The following is a 20,224-nucleotide window of genomic DNA, read 5'->3' on the forward strand; positions in this document are numbered from 1 at the left end:
CGGGGTCTGATGGGAGAAGGGAGCCGGAGATCGACAGACGGATTGGGGCTGCGGTTGCAGTAATGCGGACGCTGCACCGGTCCGTCGTGGTGAAGAGGGAGCTGAGTGTAAAAGCGAAGCTCTCAATTTACCGGTCGATCTACGTCCCTACCCTCACCTATGGCCACGAGCTGTGGGTAGTGACCGAAAGAACGAGATCGCAGATACAAGCGGCGGAAATGAGCTTCCTCCAAAGGGTGGCTGGCCTCTCCCTTAGAGATAGGGTGAGAAGTTCGGCCATCCGGGAGGGGCTCAGAGTAGAGCCGCTGCTGCTCCACATCGAAAGGAGCCAGCTGAGGTGGTTCGGGCATCTGACAAGGATGCCTCCTGGGCGCCTCCAGGGTGAGGTGTTCCGGGCATGCCCAACCGGAAGGAGGCCCCGGGGCAGACCCAGGACACGCTGGAGAGATTATATCTCTCGGCTGGCCTGGGAACGCCTTGGTGTTCCCCCGGATAAGCTGGAGGAGGTGGCTGGGGAGAGGGAGGTCTGGGCCTCTCTGCTTAGGCTGCTGCCCCCACGACCCGGCCCCGGATAAAGCGTATGAAGATGGATGGATGGATGAAAAAGTCAGAATTCTGACTTTAATCTCAGATTTTTTTTCCAGTGGCCCTAATCCTCCTCCATAGTTTTCAGTGTCTGAACACACAAAATGTTATATACGAAATGAAGCATACTTCCTTTTTCCACATACTGTTTGTGACTAAAGTATTATTCATGGTAAAAACAGTAACAATGATTGACTAAGTGATTGATATGCTGGTTGAAAGGCAGTGCTTATGTGTCTTTATTAAAGTTTTACTTTACATAAAACCTTTTTTTCACTTTCAGAATTAAATGCCACCTGAAATATCAGCACGAGCACCAACTCTGAAAGTATGTTTTTCAGTTCATTTGATTGCTTTCAGATAAAAAAGCCATGCAGGACAAAAAGAACTCGAAGCTGATCAAAATCTCGCTGCTTCATTTCCTCGTCCTACCTGCGTCGTCACCCTGCAGGGGTCCTTTAGAGTTGTACCAGCTGATGTTATCATGGGTCCCAGTCACGTTACACGTAATCAGCATGCTCGACCCCTCCTTCACCACGATGGGTGGGATGCTAGCCCGCTGCATTGAGGTCACCACCTCTGACCCATTGTGAGCTCCACCTGCTTTCCAGCAATTGAGCAGTAAGAATATGGCGAGCCAGTGAGAGAGGTGAGGATTATGAGGCAAAAACATGTTGAAAAGAGCAACAGGTTCAGCTCGCATTGGGACGAGACAAACCTGCAAAACAGGAAAAGTCAACGGTCAATTCTGATGTAGCGTCATATGACAACAGGCCCTTAGCTCTTTAGTGTCTTTATAATATGTACGTCTGCATTTCATAAATTTGAATGTTTAGTATATTAGTATTTTATGCAGTAATCATCAGGACATAAAAACTTTACAGGACAATTTTAATTAAAAGGAAATCATTTGAGTTTAAATGTTGTGTTTAAGCTCTTCTTCCAGTGAGGTTTTTTTTTTTTTTTGCTTGTTTGTTTGTTTTTTAATCTTTTTTTTTTTCAGAGCACTTTGTTGAATTCTTGATCTTATTTTTCTCCATGTCCCAACATCTAAATTACAAAATCATCACCCTTTTATTTGAATAACATTATAATTTTGCTCTGACGGCACTTTTAGCTCATTTTTTTTAATCTATCTTTTCTAAACCCTGTGTAAGTGTACTGAAAGGAAATCTCGGTTATTACATTAAGGCAAACGGGACAGGCGTTTACAGTGATGCTTAATGAGTGCGCTAAACTAACAATTCAGAATAAATTATCAGAAAAGTGGGCAATTCCTTCGTTTACAGACTGAAAGTATCAGTAAAAGGTACTGTGGTGATATAATACAATGAGTTTTAAACAGAAATATAACATAGGTCAGACACAGCTTGATAAAATAACAAACTGGTTCTTGTCATGAGCAAGTGGCAAAAAACATCAGATATGTATGGGATTCAGTAACACGTACGAAAGTGACCCAGGTCGGATGTGAAAATATCGGATTTGTGCTGTTCACACTGTCATACCACGATGGGATATGGGTCGCATAGGGTCAAAAAAAGTCGGATTTGATGCGCTTTCGCCTGCAGTGTGAAGTTTTACAATTATTTTAGTAATTTACCTTGAAGTGTGCCAGCCAAGGAAGCACAATCCATCCGATCCATTCACTTCCTAGTACAGGTATGAGTGAATGGGCGTGGTTTTCTGTCAACTCTTCCATGCAGGTAGGTGACTTCACGTCACTGTCGCCTATTTATTTATTTTACATATTTACACGATTTATAAGAAATAATCTAAGTCAAACAGTTTATGTACTGAACGTTTTGTTATTTATTCAATGATTCATTAGCAGTTTTTATGTTTAATCGTGTTTCTCTATTTCTTCTCTATTTAAGTAATAACAAGGGATATAATAGTCATTTGTATTTGTATATTGTTGTTATAATTAAACATTATTATTATTATTATTATTATTATTATTATTATTATTATTATTATTATAGTAGCAATACATTAACTAAGCGCATTTTATTTTGACGTTTCCGGAAGTCTTGTTTTCGTTTTTTTAATCCAGGACGACAGACCCCCTAATGGAACTGATTCATTTCAAAATAATATTGCAAAAACTGAACCCTAAACTACTAACCTAACTTTTCGGTTTGAGTTTGTACTTTTTGTAAATTAAACTTTGAGCACATTTGTTTTTTCTCTTCTATAAAGATTAATACGTTTGACGTTACAGTCAATTTCTGAGCATCAATGTGCCACATACTTTTATTTTGAAGAGAATAACAGGAATTCGTGTTTTTCATTGTGGCTAACAGCTAGACTTTGAAAACAAAATATGACGTGGCTAATCCTGGTGGAAAAAAACACAGCACGAAAACCTGAGCCATTAAAGTGTTTCTTAGAAAACTAGAAGTTGCTAAAGGTGTAGATACTAAAGTGCAAACCGAAACAATAAAAGGCGGTTCTTATTTTTAATTTGGAAGCGGAAACTACTAGAACTATTAGCTGATTGAGCTAACGTCACCTGCTAACATTACGACTTTGACAGCTGAGCAGGAGAAAAGGTGAGTTAATAGCAAGGAACTTAAGTTAGCTTGTTTTTTCTCATTAAATTATTAGTTTATTATAGTTGAACCAGCAGTCGATGCTAAAAAACAGCTGACGCTCGCGTAAACGATACTTGCAAGACACGAACTAGATGTTCTCCTAAACTGTTAGCAAGCGTTTTGAGAACAGTAAATCCAGTAAACATCCAGTACGTATTGATATCCCAGCGCTAAAATATTACCACGGACTACAAGAAAACGTGACATACACATTTTTATGGATTATCTTTATATTTGTACAAACTTCTACTTTTTCTTCTGTGTGATGATTGTTTTCTTTGCCACTTTGGACTTTCTATGTACTTATATATGATTCAGCATCTCTACCTCCAACTCCCATGGATAGCTAAAAGCAATGCAAAGTCGGATTAATGCATTAATCTCATATTGTAAGAATAATTAGATTTGTCCTGACAGTCATGCTTCTGGCATCGCAAACTGGCTTCGGCTTTGCTCCACGATTTAACGCTTGGAGATGTGAAAAGCTTCTGCTTCAAACCCATAAGAAAATGCATCTCTTTAAACTTGGTTAAACCCTTGGTTAAGGGCCGAGCTAAAGAAACATTTAGTGCACCTCGTTTTTAGGAGTAGAACAGCTTATGAACAGAGCAGTATGTAGTGTTTCTTCCTCTTGTGATGCCCTGGTCAAAATAGTTCTGTTTTTATGAAAAGACGCAGAGATTCCCTCACAAGTTTGATTTACTGGAGTCACTGTTTTAAGAGTAAGTCTTTTGGAAATTAGTGATTATCTCCCTGACATTAGAATGTGTCATTTCCCCCCCTAATATTTCGTTTTTGTGACATAGATAAATTGAAATGTTATTGGCATCCTGGACGTTTGAAATGTTTTCTCATTATCTTATCATTTGGGTAAAAGTTAGTAGAACTGCCTTTTGGGTGAAATTATCAGGGTTGTATCACTATGTGGGATAGATGGTTGCTTAAAACAATTAATTTCATATGAAAGGCCTCTTTTGTCTACCTTTCTTTTCTTTTTTCATTTCTTTTGTACGTACATTTTGATAAAATCCTGATTTTGAAGCTGTGATTTTGTTGAAATGTTTCGATTGCAGATCTTATCCGAGTTTAAGTGTCGTTGGGTTTTTTCTTTTGTTTTTTTCTTTTTAACTGTAAAAACTTATAAAGTTATAAATGTACTTATAAAGTTATGAAACTTTAAAAATTCTGAAAAAGTAACACAAATTGAAATCCCAGCCCATGTGCATCAAGGGAGTTTTAATTTGAAAATATTCATAATATGAAGGTAAAATTTTCAGTACTTTTTTAATGTGCTTAAGTTAGTGTGGAAAAAAAAACGAATCCAGACTCCTCTGGGAGGTGAACTGAATTTACTCATGATTGAAACTGAATACTACTACTACTACTACTACTACTAATAATAATAATAATACTACTACTACTAATAATAATAATAATTAAACAAAAAAATTAAACTGACAAGTGAAGTTGACTGACTCAGTTGAAAAGTTGACTGACACGTGATGAGGTGAGAAGTGCACAAGAGAGTTAACTACAAACCAGTACCTGACATTTCCGCTACTATCCAAAGCAACAAGCAAATTATTTTGTTTATTGCCAGACTTTATGCAGTGCCTTTTTTTCCTCCTCTTTCTTTCCAGGTATGCACTGAGACATTTGGTAACATGTCAGACAGTGAAGCTTCTTGTGCAGCAGCCGAGGGTGCAGAGGCAGCGCCGGAAAAGCAGAATGTCTCGCCCGCTCGAACCCCTGACAGCTCCTCTCCATCCACACCTGACATCTCCACTGATGTAGCTCCGACGAGAAAAGCCAGGAGGAGGCCAGAAACCCAGCCTGCGGCCAAAGTTCAGGAGACTCCAAAAGAGGATGAGCAGCCAGCAAAGGTAGTAGAAATTGAAGTACTGCTCATACTCGAAGAACTAAAGATGATTGCAAAAAGAGAAGAGCTGAAGCCATAATTTCCATCATGACTTCTTTTTCATCCTGCATGTCAATAGCCTGATATTTGTGTTAAGATTTTGTGCAAACATCAACAAAAGTAATCTCACCTTACTCATTAAAGTGCACTTAAAAAAAACATAAACACACTGAAATTTCCCACTTGAATAAAAGTATCTTTCTGCCTCCCAGAACATATCATGTCACATAAACATCTTCAAAAAAAGCTTGTGTGTTTGGTCGTTGACACTGTAAAGCTATCTCACAGGGAAGTGTGATACCTGATGAGCGTGGGTGCAATAACACTTTCACATGAGATTCGTAATGACCCTGCTGATGTGCAATGTCATCAAATTATCTATTGGATCATTTAACCACCTAATGGGCTTAGACTAAATGGTCTGATGTGTTGGATAGTTATTCTTGTGTGAAATGTGAGTTTTAAACAAGCTGCGTTTGTCATCATCTTTAATGTGTCAGTGGATTTTTCTGTGAAACCACTAAAAGGCACTTGTTGAAGTCATGTTTCTGTTTTACTCATTCACAACGTCTGTTTTGTGTCTTTTCTTCTTTCTCCTTCTGTCCTCATTCTCAGACATCCAATCAGTCGACCGTGTCTCAGGGTGGCTGGGGTTACTGGGGCAGCTGGGGCAAATCCATCTTATCCACAGCAACAGCTACTGTGACCACTGTGGGTGAGTATCCAACACATCACTCAGTCTTTACAAGTACACAGTTGGCTCCTTTGAAAAATAGTACAACACCAAGTCATTTGTTGTTTAAACGTAGTCTTGCTTTGGCCTTTTTTAGTCTGTTACTGTTAAAGCTTCTCTGCTCTATGTACTGATGTCTTCTGTCTGTTTAGGCCAAGGTATCACTCAGGTGATCGAGAAGGCTGAGACATCACTGGGAATCCCCAGTCCAACCGAACTGTCAGCTCAGGTGGAGGAAGAAGAGAAACAGAAGGGTAAGGCCACATTATTGTGAAAATGAAAAATGTTTGTTATAACCTGGAGGATCAATAAAGCCAAACTCTCCAGTCAAGATGATCAAGACGTATCAAAACACTTTAATGGGCACATTTGATTTGACTTTTCATCTGCTGCTAATGAACCAATCAGATGTTGATCACTTCAGTCAGAGAGGACTGGCTGATGGAGATCTGCCAAGAATTCAAAATTAATATAAAAGCTAAATGCAACACCGGTACTTCAGATAAGACGAGAGCTGGCAGAGTGTGGCAGAAAATTGTTGATCCTGTAGATTGTTAAGTGGATATATTTGCTTTAGTACTCCGTTTCTGATGTTACAGCAGCAAATTAACCCTTTAAGACCTACCATAGAACCAAGTCCGCCAGAGCTTATATTATATTTTTACATGTTGTGGAGCCATTTCTGGGAGCATTTTAAGTTGCTATACATCAATACAACCATTATAGCCTAGATTTTAATAATATACATGCATTAAGTGCATAGTAAATACATAAATTGCAAAAAAGTGCAATAAACTACAAAAAAATTGAAAATTGTTTTTGTTTTTTAACATATATTTCTAGTTAGAGAAATTTAAGAGGCTTATCCCTCAAAACTGTAAATACAAAAAAGTTGCACAAAATAGTTTCCCACCACAGGAAATTTATTTTGAGTGTTTTATTTTTGAAATACACCAATTTTTATACTGCAGGAAAAATGAAAATAAATATTATAATTCAAATTTGCAAAAAAGCAGCATATGCATCAAAATAAACTATTTCCAGCAGTGCAATATGAGTCCTAAGCATCCCAGAAACGACACAGAAAGTCATAAAGTCAAAGATAACTTTTATAAACACCAGTATAGGCTCATGAGGCCTTGATGGTAAAAAACTACATTTCCGTGAAAATGACGTCACTTCTGGTTTCGGGCAGGTCATGGCGGACATGCGATAGCTCACGCTGACGTCTATTTCAACGTAGGAAGTGTTATGAACAGCTGATCGGATCGGTAAAGCGTGTTTCTGGAATATTATGTTTTTGTTGCTGCAAGTGGTTTTTATGCAGTTTTTGCAAAGTTATATGTGGAAGGAAACTGTGACCGAGGACAAGCTGATGGCATAAGATGTAAGTACAACTCCTCCGGTTTCATATGCAAAAAAAATTATTGCGCTAGCTGACGTGGTTGCAGAGCTACAGGGATTTAAAAGTAGTTGCGCAAAACGGAGCGTGCCCGCTCCGACTGGCTTTAAAGGGTTAATAGAGTTTTACTTTCATTTTGATTTAAACATCTTTAGGCTACTGAGTTCCTTCAAGTCCCATAGCTTTGTGAAGGAAAGATTTGTCCAAATGAAAATGAAATTAATTGAATTGACCCATTTTAATTATCTTTTTTTTCTCTCGTGTAATCCTTGGACATGGATTTTTATGTCGTTAGTGTCTTCTCCTGTAGATGGCACCAGCATGGAGCCCGACAAAGCAATAGATGAATCGTCAGCAGTGGGAAGTGCGATGGGAATGTTGTCGTCACTCAGTAGCGTCGTCCAGAGCACGGTAAGCTGATGCTTAAAACCAGAGAGCACCTGTGTGTTGGTGCGACTGTTCTCACCTGACAAAAGTTAGGAATTTATTTTAGCTCACATTTTAAAGAAAAGTTTAAACTGGGCTTCCTCACAGGGTAAGACCGTGATAACAGGAGGTCTAGATGCTCTTGAGTTCATTGGGAAGAAGACGATGGACGTGATAGCAGAAGGTGATCCTGGCTTTAAAAAGACCAAAGGACTGATGAGACGGAACGCCACTCTCTCCCAGGTCGGTAGTAAATACATAAACAAGCTAAAATCCTAAATTCTCACTCAAACTTAATGGACAAGAGGGAACATATATATATGAAGACTTTAAAGCTTAGTGGCTGACATAGATTTCTAGAGCCATGTCCCTTTCATGTGTCACACTCTCACAACTCTGTCACTCTTTGTTTCTCAGGTGCTGAGGGAGGCGAAGGAGCGAGAGGAGCTGCAGTCAGCAGACAAAGACTCGGCAAATTCAGACAAGAAGGTGGTCGCTCACTACGGGATGCTGTTTGATGAATTTCAGGGTCTGTCACACCTTGAAGCTCTGGAGATTCTGTCTCGAGAGAGTGAGTCAAAGGTACAATGAAAGTCTCTGCCAAAATATCACTTCTGCTGTAGCTAAAAACATACAAAGACACTGTTTCTATGCTTTACATTTCAGGGGAATCTAGTAAAGGCGTCATTGTGTGTATTTTCTCTTGCGTGTGCTGTAGGTGAAGTCAGTGCTCTTGACTCTATCAGGAGACGAGCTGGTTGAGCTCAGAGATGAGCTTGACCAAATCAAAAGCTCCTTCTCCCTGGTGGAGTTCGATGATGAGGAAGTTGATGAGAGTAAAGGTAACGTCTTTTAAATCGGCTATAAAAGTTTCACAGCTGCAAGAAGAACCTGAAGTAAACGATGGTGCATTTCTAATTGCAGATGAAGACGGATCAGAGTTTGAGAGGGAGTTAAAGGAGGCCATGGAGGGCCTCAGTGTTTCTGCAACTGCAGGCAAACTCAGCAAGGTACAGCTCAAACAATTCACTGTGCAGAATCATATTCCTGCCAGTTTCTGACTCGAAATGTTACAAGGATCTTAACTTGTCTCTCTTGTCGTTAATTTGATGGGAAAAGTAACAGAAATATGTCAGATACACTCATAGCTTTTAAATCTATTAGACTGGGCACTTTCTGATTTACATTTCCTGTTAAAGTATGATTGCTAACATCCAACAGGCCTGTAAGAGCTCCTCCAGCCTGATTAATGAGCTGACCAAACAGCATGCGGAAACAGATGTAAATGAGGAGGATGTGAAGAAGCATAGTGTGGAGGTATGTCTTACTGACATCATCAACATATATTTTTTTCAGTGTCCGACATTGCAAGTATTGGACGTTTGAGGGAAATACTTGACTGCAGGATTTGACCAAGTAGCAATCGTGTGTGTGTTGAATCTTGTCAGGAGGTTCATGCTGCAGCTATCAGGAGTCTGGCCGAGCTGACGGCCAGATCCATTGAGCTTTTCCACAAACTGGCTGAGATGATCCTTTTCTCCAATGGCAGTGCAGAGGCCAGCGTCCTGTCACAGTAAGACAGCATGAGCGGGCGACTCAGGGGTGGGGATATTTCACTTTTTCTGTGCACTTTAATTAAATGTATACCTTTGTCGTGCTGTCTTATCTCAGGTTAACTGTTGTCCTGTGTAAAGAAATCTCACTGCTGTCCAAGAAGTTTACGTCCTGCCTGACAGCAGCAGGGGTAAGTTTCAAGATCCTACCATCTGTTTAACGTCAGCGCGTCACTGATACCTGATGCTTGTAAAGCATTTGCCCCACCACACTTAGATTTTCATATTTACTATGTAAATTTAAAGCCTTAAAAGTAACAGATGTTTTATTTTCCACTGATGTCATTTATTGTTAATCTGACCTCCACGTGTTTATTATTTCTTCATATTATCACACTGTTGATAAGGAATCATAGTAAGCAGTTCAGCTGATAATGTCTCACAGTTATTATATTATAAATATCATTTTAGAAGGAGATCTGCATTAGCCACAAACTTCATCATTTTGTTTCCATCCACATTTTTCTGTTTTTATGTCAAACTCTAATTTATGCTTCTCTTTGCAGTGTTTTCTTTTCCAAACCATTAATTCTTTGTTCCACAGAGAGATCATTTTAATTTAATCTTTTTCTGTTTTACAGTCAAACGAGAAGGGAGAAGTCCTCAACCCCCTGATAACAGGAGTATTTTTAGAGGTTTGTGTCATATCACTGCAGCCAACATATGTTCATTAATGAATTGTCCAAGATGTTTTTGTTTTTCAAATACATACAACACCCCAGGGGTTCTGGCACCGTCTACTTTATGTCAGTATGTCAGTTAAAGGTCCGTTCGTGTAAAACAAGAAGTGTTCTCGTCTTTCCTTTTAAATTTGATACGGTGTCCCACAGGGGTCAATTCTCGAACCTTCTCAATTTAGTCTGCATTTCCTTAGTTGTGTTGTCTGTAAAATTCCTGATGACTTACTTGAGATGTCTGATTTTTCCAGCCAGTAAGGTTATGGAGAAACCTCAATGTAATCATTTGCTGTAATTTAAAACTAAGAAGTCGTATCAGCTCATTGCTTCAGCAGAAGAACAGAATCAGTTATCTGACTGTCGTTGTTACTTAATTGTAAGAAAAGAATATCAAAAATATTTACAAGCTAAAATAAACCAAACAATTTATTTATCTGCTGCTCAGAGCACTTTGTCTTTTGGTTGTCTTGACAAGGACTGTGCTACAATGATATTAGAGTAAATTAAGACTTTTGTCCAAGAAAAGTTATTTCAGCTCATGACAGAAACATGACTAGATGTCAGGAGATGTCTTTTAAATATATACCCGAATAATTTTGTACCTGCTGCAAACAATAGAGCTCTGTTAACGATTGGACTTTTGGAAGCCAAGCGCTGTATTGCTGTGTTGGAAAAATCAAAAAAATATGTGGACTATCTCAATGGCTTAATGGACTGACATCTATACTATCTATGGAGAAAATAACTTATACATTAAGAAATAAACTGGACTAGTTTTGGGCTATATGGTCAAAATTCTACAACTTTCTGGAGAACTGCAACCTGTGGACTTAACAGCCTGAAACTCTAACTTGATTTGTATATCTGTCCTTCCCTTCTGTTATGGTTTGCTTTGTTTTTGTTTCTATTATTATGTTGTTTCTGTTGATGTTGTGGTTTTGTTTTTATTTATTTAATTTTATTTTTACTTTATTATTATTTATTTATTTATTTTATTTTATTTTATTTTATTTTTTTGCTCACGGTGCACCATGTAAAACCGGTTAAAACCAATAAATAAATGTTTAAAAAAAAAAAAAAGATGTCAGGAGAAGATTGACAGCTATTCAACACGAAAGCTACGTTCTAACAGTCAGAGAAAACTGTGCTGAGACTTGATTTTATGGTGTTTTATACAAAGTGTGACCAAGTTCTGCATATAAAAAGCAAAAGCTGATTTAAAATTGGTTGGCTAGTTCCTCCACACCACTTCATCCTGCTTCATCAGGATCTCTGCTTGTAGAAGTTTGAGTTTTAAGACTTTATGATTGCACCCCATATAGATGAACAGACATTAGTATGGACATTTGGAGATTGATATTTCATACTAACGTGTTTTTTGTTTTTTTAAATCCCACACAGGCATCCAACAGTGCATCTTACATCCAGGATGCCTTCCAGCTCCTTACGCCGATACTGGAGATATCTCACATCGAGAGGAGAGTTCAGCTTACGCAGCAGTGACCCGCTAACCTGACCTCTGACCTCTGCCCTCCACTAAAGCCACTAAGCTGGGGCTCAGAGTCTCAGCAGAGAACTGACATATCTTTAAAATGTTTAAGTTGTCTGGTTTTTCAGCTCAAGACAAAATCTACTTTGAGAAAATGTTTTCTTGTCAAACAGTGTTACCTTTCTGCGCATTGCTGGTTTATTTGGACTGTATGTTATATGAAGTCATTGGCGTACAGAAGAAGAAGAACAGTGTGGATTTATAATGAACGCAGAACAATTTTTACTTTCATTGCACAACATACACTACCTTTTCTTGGGTGTTATTCATTCACTTAGTTCAGGCATCTCATACAGGATACCAACCAGTGATAACTTGTTTCCAAAAGAACATCTTAACAAAATAAATGGTAAGATGTAGACATGAGGCTTCGCTCTTACTGCAAAGCAAATCATTGCTGGTCCTGGAGCAGCTGGACTCTAAGTGTGTTTGCTAAAATCGTCAAGACGCACAATAATTTTAGTTTTTGGCAACTTGTCCTTAAATCCGGGGCAGACTGAATGTGATAAGCCTACAGTTCTGTCGCTCTGTGGCCAACTGAAGGATGATATTTGGAGTTTTCTTTCCCTTTGTTTTAAACCCACATCCTTTTAGATTTACAGCCAATATCAATTTTAAATTTTGCACCATCGCATGTCAGCACTCGTTCTATCAAACGTCTCTTTTTGTCTATAGACAGCCTCAGATTTAAAGAAGACTTTGAGCCAACATTTCTTTTACGACTGCACCACTTTTACTAGATTTGATAGAAAAATCGTGGAGCATTTTAAAAAAAAGACCAACAAGCCGGTCACATAGCTTGAATATTTTATATTAATGCCCTTGCATTCTGTAAGAGCATTTTAAATAAACCTTTAAGAAATCGTCTAAATGTTTAAGTGATGCTGAGTTGAGATTCAGAGTTGCAGTTTGTTTAGGAGAAATTGAATAATTAATCTTGAAAGGGACGTATTATTTTCATTTCCTGCTCTATATTTTTGGTCTCTTTTTAAGCAGCTTTGTTCACAAATTCAAAATAAACCTAATTTTTCTTATACTGTACAGTTTATCATTTAACTTGAAACTCCCTTTGAACCAACTTTATATTGATTGGTTACCTCTTGTACAAAAATGTACAAGCTCAAATGTTGACGATCAAAAAAGTTTGAACCTCCTGTCCTGCCACAGCTTATAATTTACTCCATGTCTGCTTTGTCCTTACTGTCCATCCCCAAAGCCTGTAGGTACCATGTAGAAAACCATTGTTTCATCAATGTTTCAATCAATGAAATAAAAAAGCAGTGCACAGCAGAATAAAACTCATTAGTGAGGTATACAAACATGATGATTGTAAGTGTCAGTGTTATAAGCCTGCTTTCCCTTTTGTCATCTATCCAACACGAAAGCTTCTGTCTGCCAAGAAGATAGAGGACTGCTAACAGCTGAGTGTTGTGGGCATGTACATTTATGGTTTTGGAGTAATATGGAGCAATATACTGTACGCTATGGCATATTACTGAGATGAGATTCAAATAAATGTGCTTTCTTCAAGCTTTTTGTGTTTAAATTGCAGGTTTACATGTTGTCAGTGGTGTTTGACTTTTTGTGTGTGCACATACTTTCTTTGGCTTCTCGTGACTAAGTTACCAGAATCCTTTGTCTGATGAGAAACCAGACATGTTTTTTGTTAATCCTTTATAGAAATTATAATTTCAATTTTTGACTGTTTTCACTGTGGTTGTGTCTTAGGTAGAAAATAGTTCTTATGGTGGAGGGATTATCCAGATCAATGTAAAAGCACCTCTTTCACAGTTTACAACATTACAATTAGATTACCAGTGAAATTTACTAATGTATATGTTATAGGAAGTAGATATATGAATATGAGTTAAAGCACAACAAAATAATTTAAAGGTAATCCTGAAGTGTCTGAAGTGAAACCATCTAGACGTAAAAATATATTTGAAAGCAAAAAACAAATAAAGATGAAAATATCCAAAAATGGAAACAAATGTACCCCAGCATGTCATTTTATCACTTTATACTCTCCGGTTCGATGGGTGGCGCTGTGCCCATTTGAAGGTTCTCACCTAATAAACGCAAAGAGGAAGGAGCAGCAACAGCAGAAAGAAAGCGAAGAAGAAGATAGGGGTGCTATCACCTAGCTTGGAAGGGTACGTTGAAGAAATTCTCAGGTAAATTATTTTCTTTATTCTTCCACAGCAGCGCTGTGGTGTATTTGAAGTGCGTGCAACTATAGTGAGACTATGAGATGTAGAAAAGCAGAGCTGCTTTTATGTAATCTCCGTTTCCGTGATGGTAGCTTTCCCGACAACTCGAGGCTTAGCTCGTAGACGTTAGCCATTCGTGCCAAACGCCGTGCTAGCTTCAATATGTTCTTTGCTGTGTCGTCAGCTTTATTTAAAAAAAATAAACTGCACGTTATTAAAAGCTCTCAAACTTTTAGCGACAATTTTTCCCCAAAAAAGACCCTTGTGCTTTTTTCATTTTAGCATTTAGCATTTGGGTTAGCTAGTCTAGCATCGTAAACAAAAGCCAATGTGAGTTCTTCATGATGTCATGGTAACACAAAGGCGCTTTATACCTGTCACTGTAACAGCAGGCATCACTATAATGGCACACCTTTCAGTAACAGGTTAAAGTCCTTCAAGAACAAAGTGTCGCCTCTCGGTGGTCAGCACAGGGTACTTATTTGGGTAGTTATTTTGGAGCATTGTCTAAGTTCATGAGCTCTATACTTCTAAAAACTGGATGTGTAGAATAACCCACATTTAAAACGAGTAGAAGGCTGAAAGAGCCTTCACTTAAAATATCTTTGATTTGTTCTTAGTGCTGCGTGTTTAAACGGCACATCCTCGGTTGTTTTTTCGAGTTTCACACCCATATGACTATAGTACTGATTACTGATTTTAGTGGTTATATTAAAATTTTTACGTTACGTTGTATATCGTAGTCTTTGTAGTAAAGTTCAGGATATGTATGTCTTTATTCTCTTTAAGTCCACCAGTGAGATTTTGACCAGGAATTTGCTAAAAAAAAACCAAACAAAAAACCCACTGATTTTAAACATTTTTTTAAAAGTGGGTTTAATTTACTAACGTTTTACATATTTATTATTTATTTATTGTGCGTGCAATCACATGAAAACCTGTGTGCATAGGTGTTGGACACCTCGCACATGTATATCTAGATTGCCTCAAAACGAAGCTTGTGATGACATATGACTAGCTGAAGCACCGTTTATAGTATTTATTTCACTATTTAAATTGTAAGAGGAAGTGTAACTGCTGAACACTTAAGTTTTTAGTAAAGTAAAGTAACCATATTTTTTCAGGAGTTGCACAATGTTTTTAGAGATCCACCTGCAACTTGAAAAATAGAGGAATAGGTGCCCCTCTGTCACCATGTAACCGTATCACTAATTTCCATCCACTGTTTGCTCTTCCTGTCATATGGATTGTTACTATGGAGAGCTCAAGCTGTGCTTGATGAAGAAGTCATTTGTTTATTTTTGGGTCACACATTTCCAGCTGCTAGTTTCTCTCATGTGCCTTCATAGCCTGGTTGTATACAACAGCGTATGCGCACTAAACGCATGGGATCATCCTGTGCTTGATCTCACAATGTTTTTATCACACAAAAAATTGTACTGGCTTCATCGGATATGGTATAACCATCGTACCCAGTTTATCTCTGTTGTCTGGATTAATTTATCTAATATAAGCAATCTAAGTAAGTGGTCGGAGGTAGTTATCAACCCAACATGTTTACCCAGGGTTTCTCTATCTAGTTAAAAGCATGTTTACATAAAAAAGCTGGTGGAGGCAGCATATAACCAATCACACTGATGAATAAGCAGGAGAACAACTAATTTTCCAATGGAGGTCATAACTATACTATTAGAAAATGTGAACACCGTAAAAACTTACTACAAGCTGAAAGTGACAGTTTCATTGTTTCACTTCTGTTTTTTATAGGTAAATGATAATTATGAAAACAGAGTTCACACGTAGACTTAAACCTATGTGCAATTTGTAATTTGCAGTAAAGTTGTGTCAAAATTTTGGATAGCTGTCAAGGAAAAATCAAGAGAACCCAAATTTCTCATCACGGAAAGACAAAAACTTTACTCTTCATGCACTGAGGTCTGGTGGATCTTTACAACCTTTTTTTTCTTTTTGTTTATTTTGGTTTTCCCAAAGAATTTTCCAGAGAACTGATTGAATTGGTTGAACTGTCAGTAGGTGTGGATTTCATATCTCAAACATACCCTGTTGAACAAATTTGGCCGTGAGTTCTTTAGCACTGGACTAGCCTCATAACACTGGAAAGAGTTAACCCTGAAGTTGTGTTAATAAGCCCCAATCCTGCTTTATAAGACCGACCTCAGGTGTCTGACTGTCTGGCAACCTTACAATCATGAACTGATGTACAAATTGATGAATAAAATTTACCAGAATACAGATAATTAAGTGACTTTACTACAAACCTCTCGATTAATGTGAAAATGAAAAGCATTCCCATATGTTTGTGTTCTTTTCTCGTGTTACAAGCATTAATTTGCCTTCTCTTCTGATACCAGTTTTTTTTTCATCTTCCCCAGAGTTGTGTTTTTTTTCTTTTTTCTTTTTTTTCCCCTTTTTCGGTGTACTGCCGCCCGCCGCCTCGGTAACGAGTGCTTTTGTTGGGCTTTTTTCACCTGACCTGCCAACATGCCAGCCGCACTTACAGATTCCAGTCAGATAATCTGTGAGGTCTGGGCGAGCAATGTTGAGGACGAAATGAGGAAGATTCGGCAGATTATTCAAAGCTACAATTACATTGCAATGGTGAGTCTCTGGAGTGATGGCCTAATTTCTTTGTCCAATGTTTTTACACAGTTGAATTTGAGGTGAATTTTGTGATATAGTCTTTTTTTAATTTAGTAGATGTGGTTTTACAAATGACATTTATGTCTCTGCGCTAGATACCTGTCCTATTGGTTTCTTTTTTTCCTGCTCCCAATCTCCCTTTATTGATGTTTTTGATGTTTTCTGTGGGGGGGACTGTTGATCTCAAATATTATTTTCATATTTAATCCTAAAATTTACCTAAATGTCCTTAAAGGACTCATGACTACTCATTTCCTTAGCTTTCACTGATCTCAGGCTCTTATTTCAGTGAGTAATGACAGATTTCTGAGTGAAGAAAAACTGTAAACAAACACTTGTTGATATTGTTCACCAGGACACAGAATTCCCCGGAGTTGTTGTCAGACCGATCGGAGAGTTTCGGAGCACAGTGGATTACCAGTACCAGCTGCTGAGGTGCAATGTCGACCTCCTGAAGATCATCCAGCTCGGGCTCACGTTCATGAATGAGGAAGGAGATTATCCCCCTGGCACAACAACGTGGCAGTTTAACTTCAAGTTTAACCTTACGTGAGTCGACTCTCTTTAAATCCTCGTTCTTTTCATTGTGTTGCAGCCATCTGAACGTTTTAGTGTACTGACTGTGACTGAATGTAGAGAAGAAGGGCTGACTTAATCACCTGCTGCATTATATAACTTTATCTCCACCATATGTCTACATGTCTTTGGAACTAAGTTGAAATCATGTTAGAGCAGTTGTAAATTGATTGTTGCACTCATAGACTGTATGTAAAAGATGGACACAGCTGGCTTTTACAGCACCTTCTGGTTAAAGTCAAACTGCACACTGACAGTTTCAGACATACCCTGCTTTGCTGCCCTCTTTGACAATACAAAATGAGCATTATGTCATATTTAGTAAGTTTTGAAATAGTAACTGACAATTTGCTCTGACTTCCTGATGAGATCAAAAGAGCCAAATGGTTGTTGTTTTTCCTGTAGATGTCTATACAACCGCAGGTCTTTTTGCAGCTGCGGGATTCACCACCTGCTGGCTGTTTAAAAAGGCACATTTCAAAGCCTGAAGCTTTTTTAATCAGTGTGGATTTACTGTCTAAATGTGTTTTTCTCCGGTTCTCCTTCCAGAGAAGACATGTACTCGCAAGACTCCATAGACCTGCTTCAGAACTCTGGCCTCCAGTTTAAAAAACACGAAGAGGAGGGGATCGACACGCTCTACTTTGCTGAGCTCCTCATGACGTCCGGCCTGGTGCTGTGTGAAAACGTCAAGTGGCTCTCCTTCCACAGGTCAGTCGTGTGTTTGCACCCTACACCACCTTTTAGTTGTATACAATAAAAAAATGATTTTAGCAATATATAAATGGTGTAACGTTGCTCTCTGCAGACCTTTCTAAAACCATGAATGAAGATCAGCATGTGTAGTGTTAAAGCAAACTGAACCGTTTTCTTAGAGGTGTTTCTGCATCTGTGAGGTCTTCAACAAGTTTCTGAATCTCTGTTTCTTTTAGCGTTGTTTCTATCCCAGGAACTTTAACCAAAGAGCAGGAGGTTTGAAGGAAATGGATTCCATGGCCACCGGGATTTAAATTAAACTCTGAGAAATAATTTCAGTGTCCCAAAGAAGCAATAAGCTGAAAGAAGGGAACATTTGACTTCCTTTAAAGCTCCTGGGACTAAAAGTTGTGGATACTGGTAGAAATGAAAAAGCTGAACCTGATCAGTTTAGACATCTGTTACATTCTCCAAGACACAGTCCACCTAATTTCTCAATTTCATTTCGGGAAATAATTTTAAATAACAGCCTCGTTCCTGCAGAGAACACTGTAAGTAATTCTTTAGACTTCATCAGTGTAACCCAGCTGTCCTCTTGTCCTTTGTTCCTCAGTGGGTATGACTTCGGCTACCTGGTGAAGCTCCTGACGGATGCACGCCTTCCCGAGGAGGAGCACGACTTCTTTCAGATCCTCAACTTGTTTTTCCCAGCGATCTATGACGTCAAGTACTTGATGAAAAGCTGCAAGAACCTGAAGGTAAACCTGGATGATTGAGTCACTACATCTGAGTCGGTGCTTCGGCTAGACTTGAAGCTGTTAATGGCTTCGCTTTTAAATAGAAGACATCTGTCAGATCAGATCAGGATGAGTTTTGACAGATATCTGACCGTGGTGTGTTTGCAGGGAGGGCTACAGGAAGTGGCAGACCAACTGGAGCTGAAGAGGATTGGACGGCAACATCAGGCTGGGTCCGACTCACTGCTCACAGGCATGGCGTTCTTCAGGATGAAGGAGGTACGCTCTCACAGATACCCGTTTGATCTCTGGTAGAACTCATGATGACATCTGCAGCATTATTAAATGCTCGTGTTTGCTATTTATCCGAGTCAAAAGATCAGATATTACAGTAGTTTAATGTAATTTACCACTTTAAATATTTAATGTTATTCACTAAACTCAAACTGGAGTTATTTAGCATGTTTGTGAATCCAAACGTCCTTTCTTTGAAAATAAATATGAATTTAAACTAATGGAAATCGGATACAAATGAAGCAAGTTTTGATCAAACAACATTCCTGTTTGCACACCCGAGACAGTGTTTGAGTCATGTCAGTGAAACTTTATATTTTGTCTGCAGCTTTTCTTCGAAGACAACATCGACGACGCAAAGTATTGTGGGAGATTGTACGGCCTGGGCTCGGGCTCCACCCAACCCCAGAACGCCATCTCCAGCTCGGGCCAGGAGGAGACCAACAACAAGCACTGACCGAGCGCTCGACCCTCCAAGTGGAACACGCACTTGTTTTAAAACCCAACCAGCAGACCCCCACCACATGCTCTCAGACGTCCCTCGGCAAGACTTTACTAAATGCATATTTGTTTGAGCGTCGCCCTGCCGAGTGACTCGGTGACAGTGGCTCCTTCACCGCTTTCTTTTTAGTCACTTTTATGAGTATATGGCCATATATTCATAAGACTTTTTTAAAAAAGCTTTTTTTTGTTTTCTTCTCTCTCACAGCATCAGTGACATCTTTCTTTACAGCATGGGACCAGCTGCTCGATCATACTGTGATTTTTAGACCAAACATTGACACGAAAGGTCGGGTCTTTTTCATCAGCCGGACTCTTCTCCTGTTGCAGGGATTTTTTTTTCTTTCCTTCTTTCTTTTTAAGTTAATGCTGGAAGGGCCTGTAAATTAAAATGTATAATTTTGATGCAAATAAATGTTTTAGCTCTTTTCCACTTTGAGAAACTTTTAACAGTGGGAGTTGGAGTGTATAATTGTGCTTGGGTACTCACATGCTTCACTGGCTAAACTGCTGTCCTGTACATTCACCCTCAAGTCAAACTGTCCACGGTCACTTGTGCAGGTGTTGTGGTCACTTTTCTTTTTTTTACATTCTTCATTGTTTTAAACAGTTGTACATTAAATTGTTTTGTATTTTCAATGCAAGCAGAAAGCATTTGCTCTTTTCTTTATTAAGTAGATTTACAGAAACAGTGTGTGTCTGTGTGTAGAAGGGTTAATGATATATAGATGGACTCCATCAGTTTGTGCTCATAGAGAAAATTCTGATTTTGGAAAGAGAAGATGAGCATTTAGCACAAATGTACAGCTTTCCGAAAACAGGAAAATCATCTCCTCCTAGATTTTACCATCTTTGCTTCAACTCCTGAACCATTTGGTGCTACAGAGAAAATTCTGATGGTTTTTGAAAGGTGAGCTTTAATTTTACAGGCAAAATTAAAAGTCCAAGCAGCCTGTACGATACAACAAAGACTTCATGTTCTTTTGAAGATGTTTATTGAAAAAGAAATTTGACATGTCAGTGTGTATATCAAAGGTGTGCTAAGACGA

At 38.6% G+C, this 20,224-nt stretch overlaps 3 protein-coding genes across 6 annotated transcripts in view; 2 read left to right on the plus strand and 1 right to left on the minus strand.

Moving 5' to 3' along the window:
- The window catches only part of LOC102785663 (microfibrillar-associated protein 3-like), a 4,463-nt gene extending 2,221 nt beyond the window's left edge, over nucleotides 1–2,242 (minus strand). Inside the window, exons 1-2 of one of the 2 annotated variants that reach the window (XM_087846925.1) lie at nucleotides 2,189–2,242; nucleotides 1,018–1,303 (exon numbers count right to left, since the gene is read on the minus strand). In XM_087846925.1, the coding sequence (XP_087703051.1) occupies nucleotides 1,018–1,288 (271 nt within the window). In that variant the 5' untranslated portion in view covers nucleotides 1,289–1,303; nucleotides 2,189–2,242. The remainder of the gene's footprint in view (nucleotides 1–1,017; nucleotides 1,304–2,188) is intronic. The other variant, XM_087846926.1, reaches the window with a different exon arrangement.
- Nucleotides 2,243–2,769: 527 nt separating this feature from the next.
- Nucleotides 2,770–13,046, plus strand: fam114a2 (family with sequence similarity 114 member A2). 2 transcript variants are annotated; one of them, XM_087847528.1, is made up of 14 exons: nucleotides 2,770–3,140; nucleotides 4,823–5,065; nucleotides 5,716–5,815; nucleotides 5,986–6,087; nucleotides 7,531–7,646; nucleotides 7,770–7,904; nucleotides 8,079–8,243; nucleotides 8,380–8,503; nucleotides 8,586–8,671; nucleotides 8,883–8,978; nucleotides 9,110–9,234; nucleotides 9,333–9,405; nucleotides 9,856–9,909; nucleotides 11,353–13,046. In XM_087847528.1, the coding sequence occupies exons 2-14, from the start codon at nucleotides 4,847–4,849 to the stop codon at nucleotides 11,452–11,454; spliced, it is 1,497 nt and encodes a 498-aa protein (XP_087703654.1). In that variant the 5' UTR covers nucleotides 2,770–3,140; nucleotides 4,823–4,846; the 3' UTR covers nucleotides 11,455–13,046. The 2 variants fall into 2 exon arrangements, with proteins under 2 accessions (XP_087703654.1, XP_087703655.1); XM_087847529.1 differs by having other exon boundaries at nucleotides 7,546–7,646.
- Nucleotides 13,047–13,584: 538 nt separating this feature from the next.
- cnot8 (CCR4-NOT transcription complex, subunit 8) lies at nucleotides 13,585–19,814 on the plus strand. 2 transcript variants are annotated; one of them, XM_006785140.2, is made up of 7 exons: nucleotides 13,585–13,674; nucleotides 16,104–16,329; nucleotides 16,727–16,920; nucleotides 17,497–17,658; nucleotides 18,257–18,401; nucleotides 18,549–18,659; nucleotides 19,003–19,814. In XM_006785140.2, exons 2-7 carry the CDS (start codon nucleotides 16,213–16,215, stop codon nucleotides 19,129–19,131), a joined length of 858 nt encoding a protein of 285 aa, XP_006785203.1. In that variant the 5' UTR covers nucleotides 13,585–13,674; nucleotides 16,104–16,212; the 3' UTR covers nucleotides 19,132–19,814. The 2 variants fall into 2 exon arrangements, with proteins under 2 accessions (XP_006785203.1, XP_035761145.1); XM_035905252.2 differs by having other exon boundaries at nucleotides 13,632–13,653.
- The last annotated feature ends 410 nt before the right edge of the window (nucleotides 19,815–20,224 follow it).

This window comes from Neolamprologus brichardi, chromosome 10, assembly GCF_056152115.1.
Source record: "Neolamprologus brichardi isolate AB-2024 chromosome 10, ASM5615211v1, whole genome shotgun sequence".
NCBI classification, from domain to species: Eukaryota; Metazoa; Chordata; class Actinopteri; order Cichliformes; family Cichlidae; genus Neolamprologus; species Neolamprologus brichardi.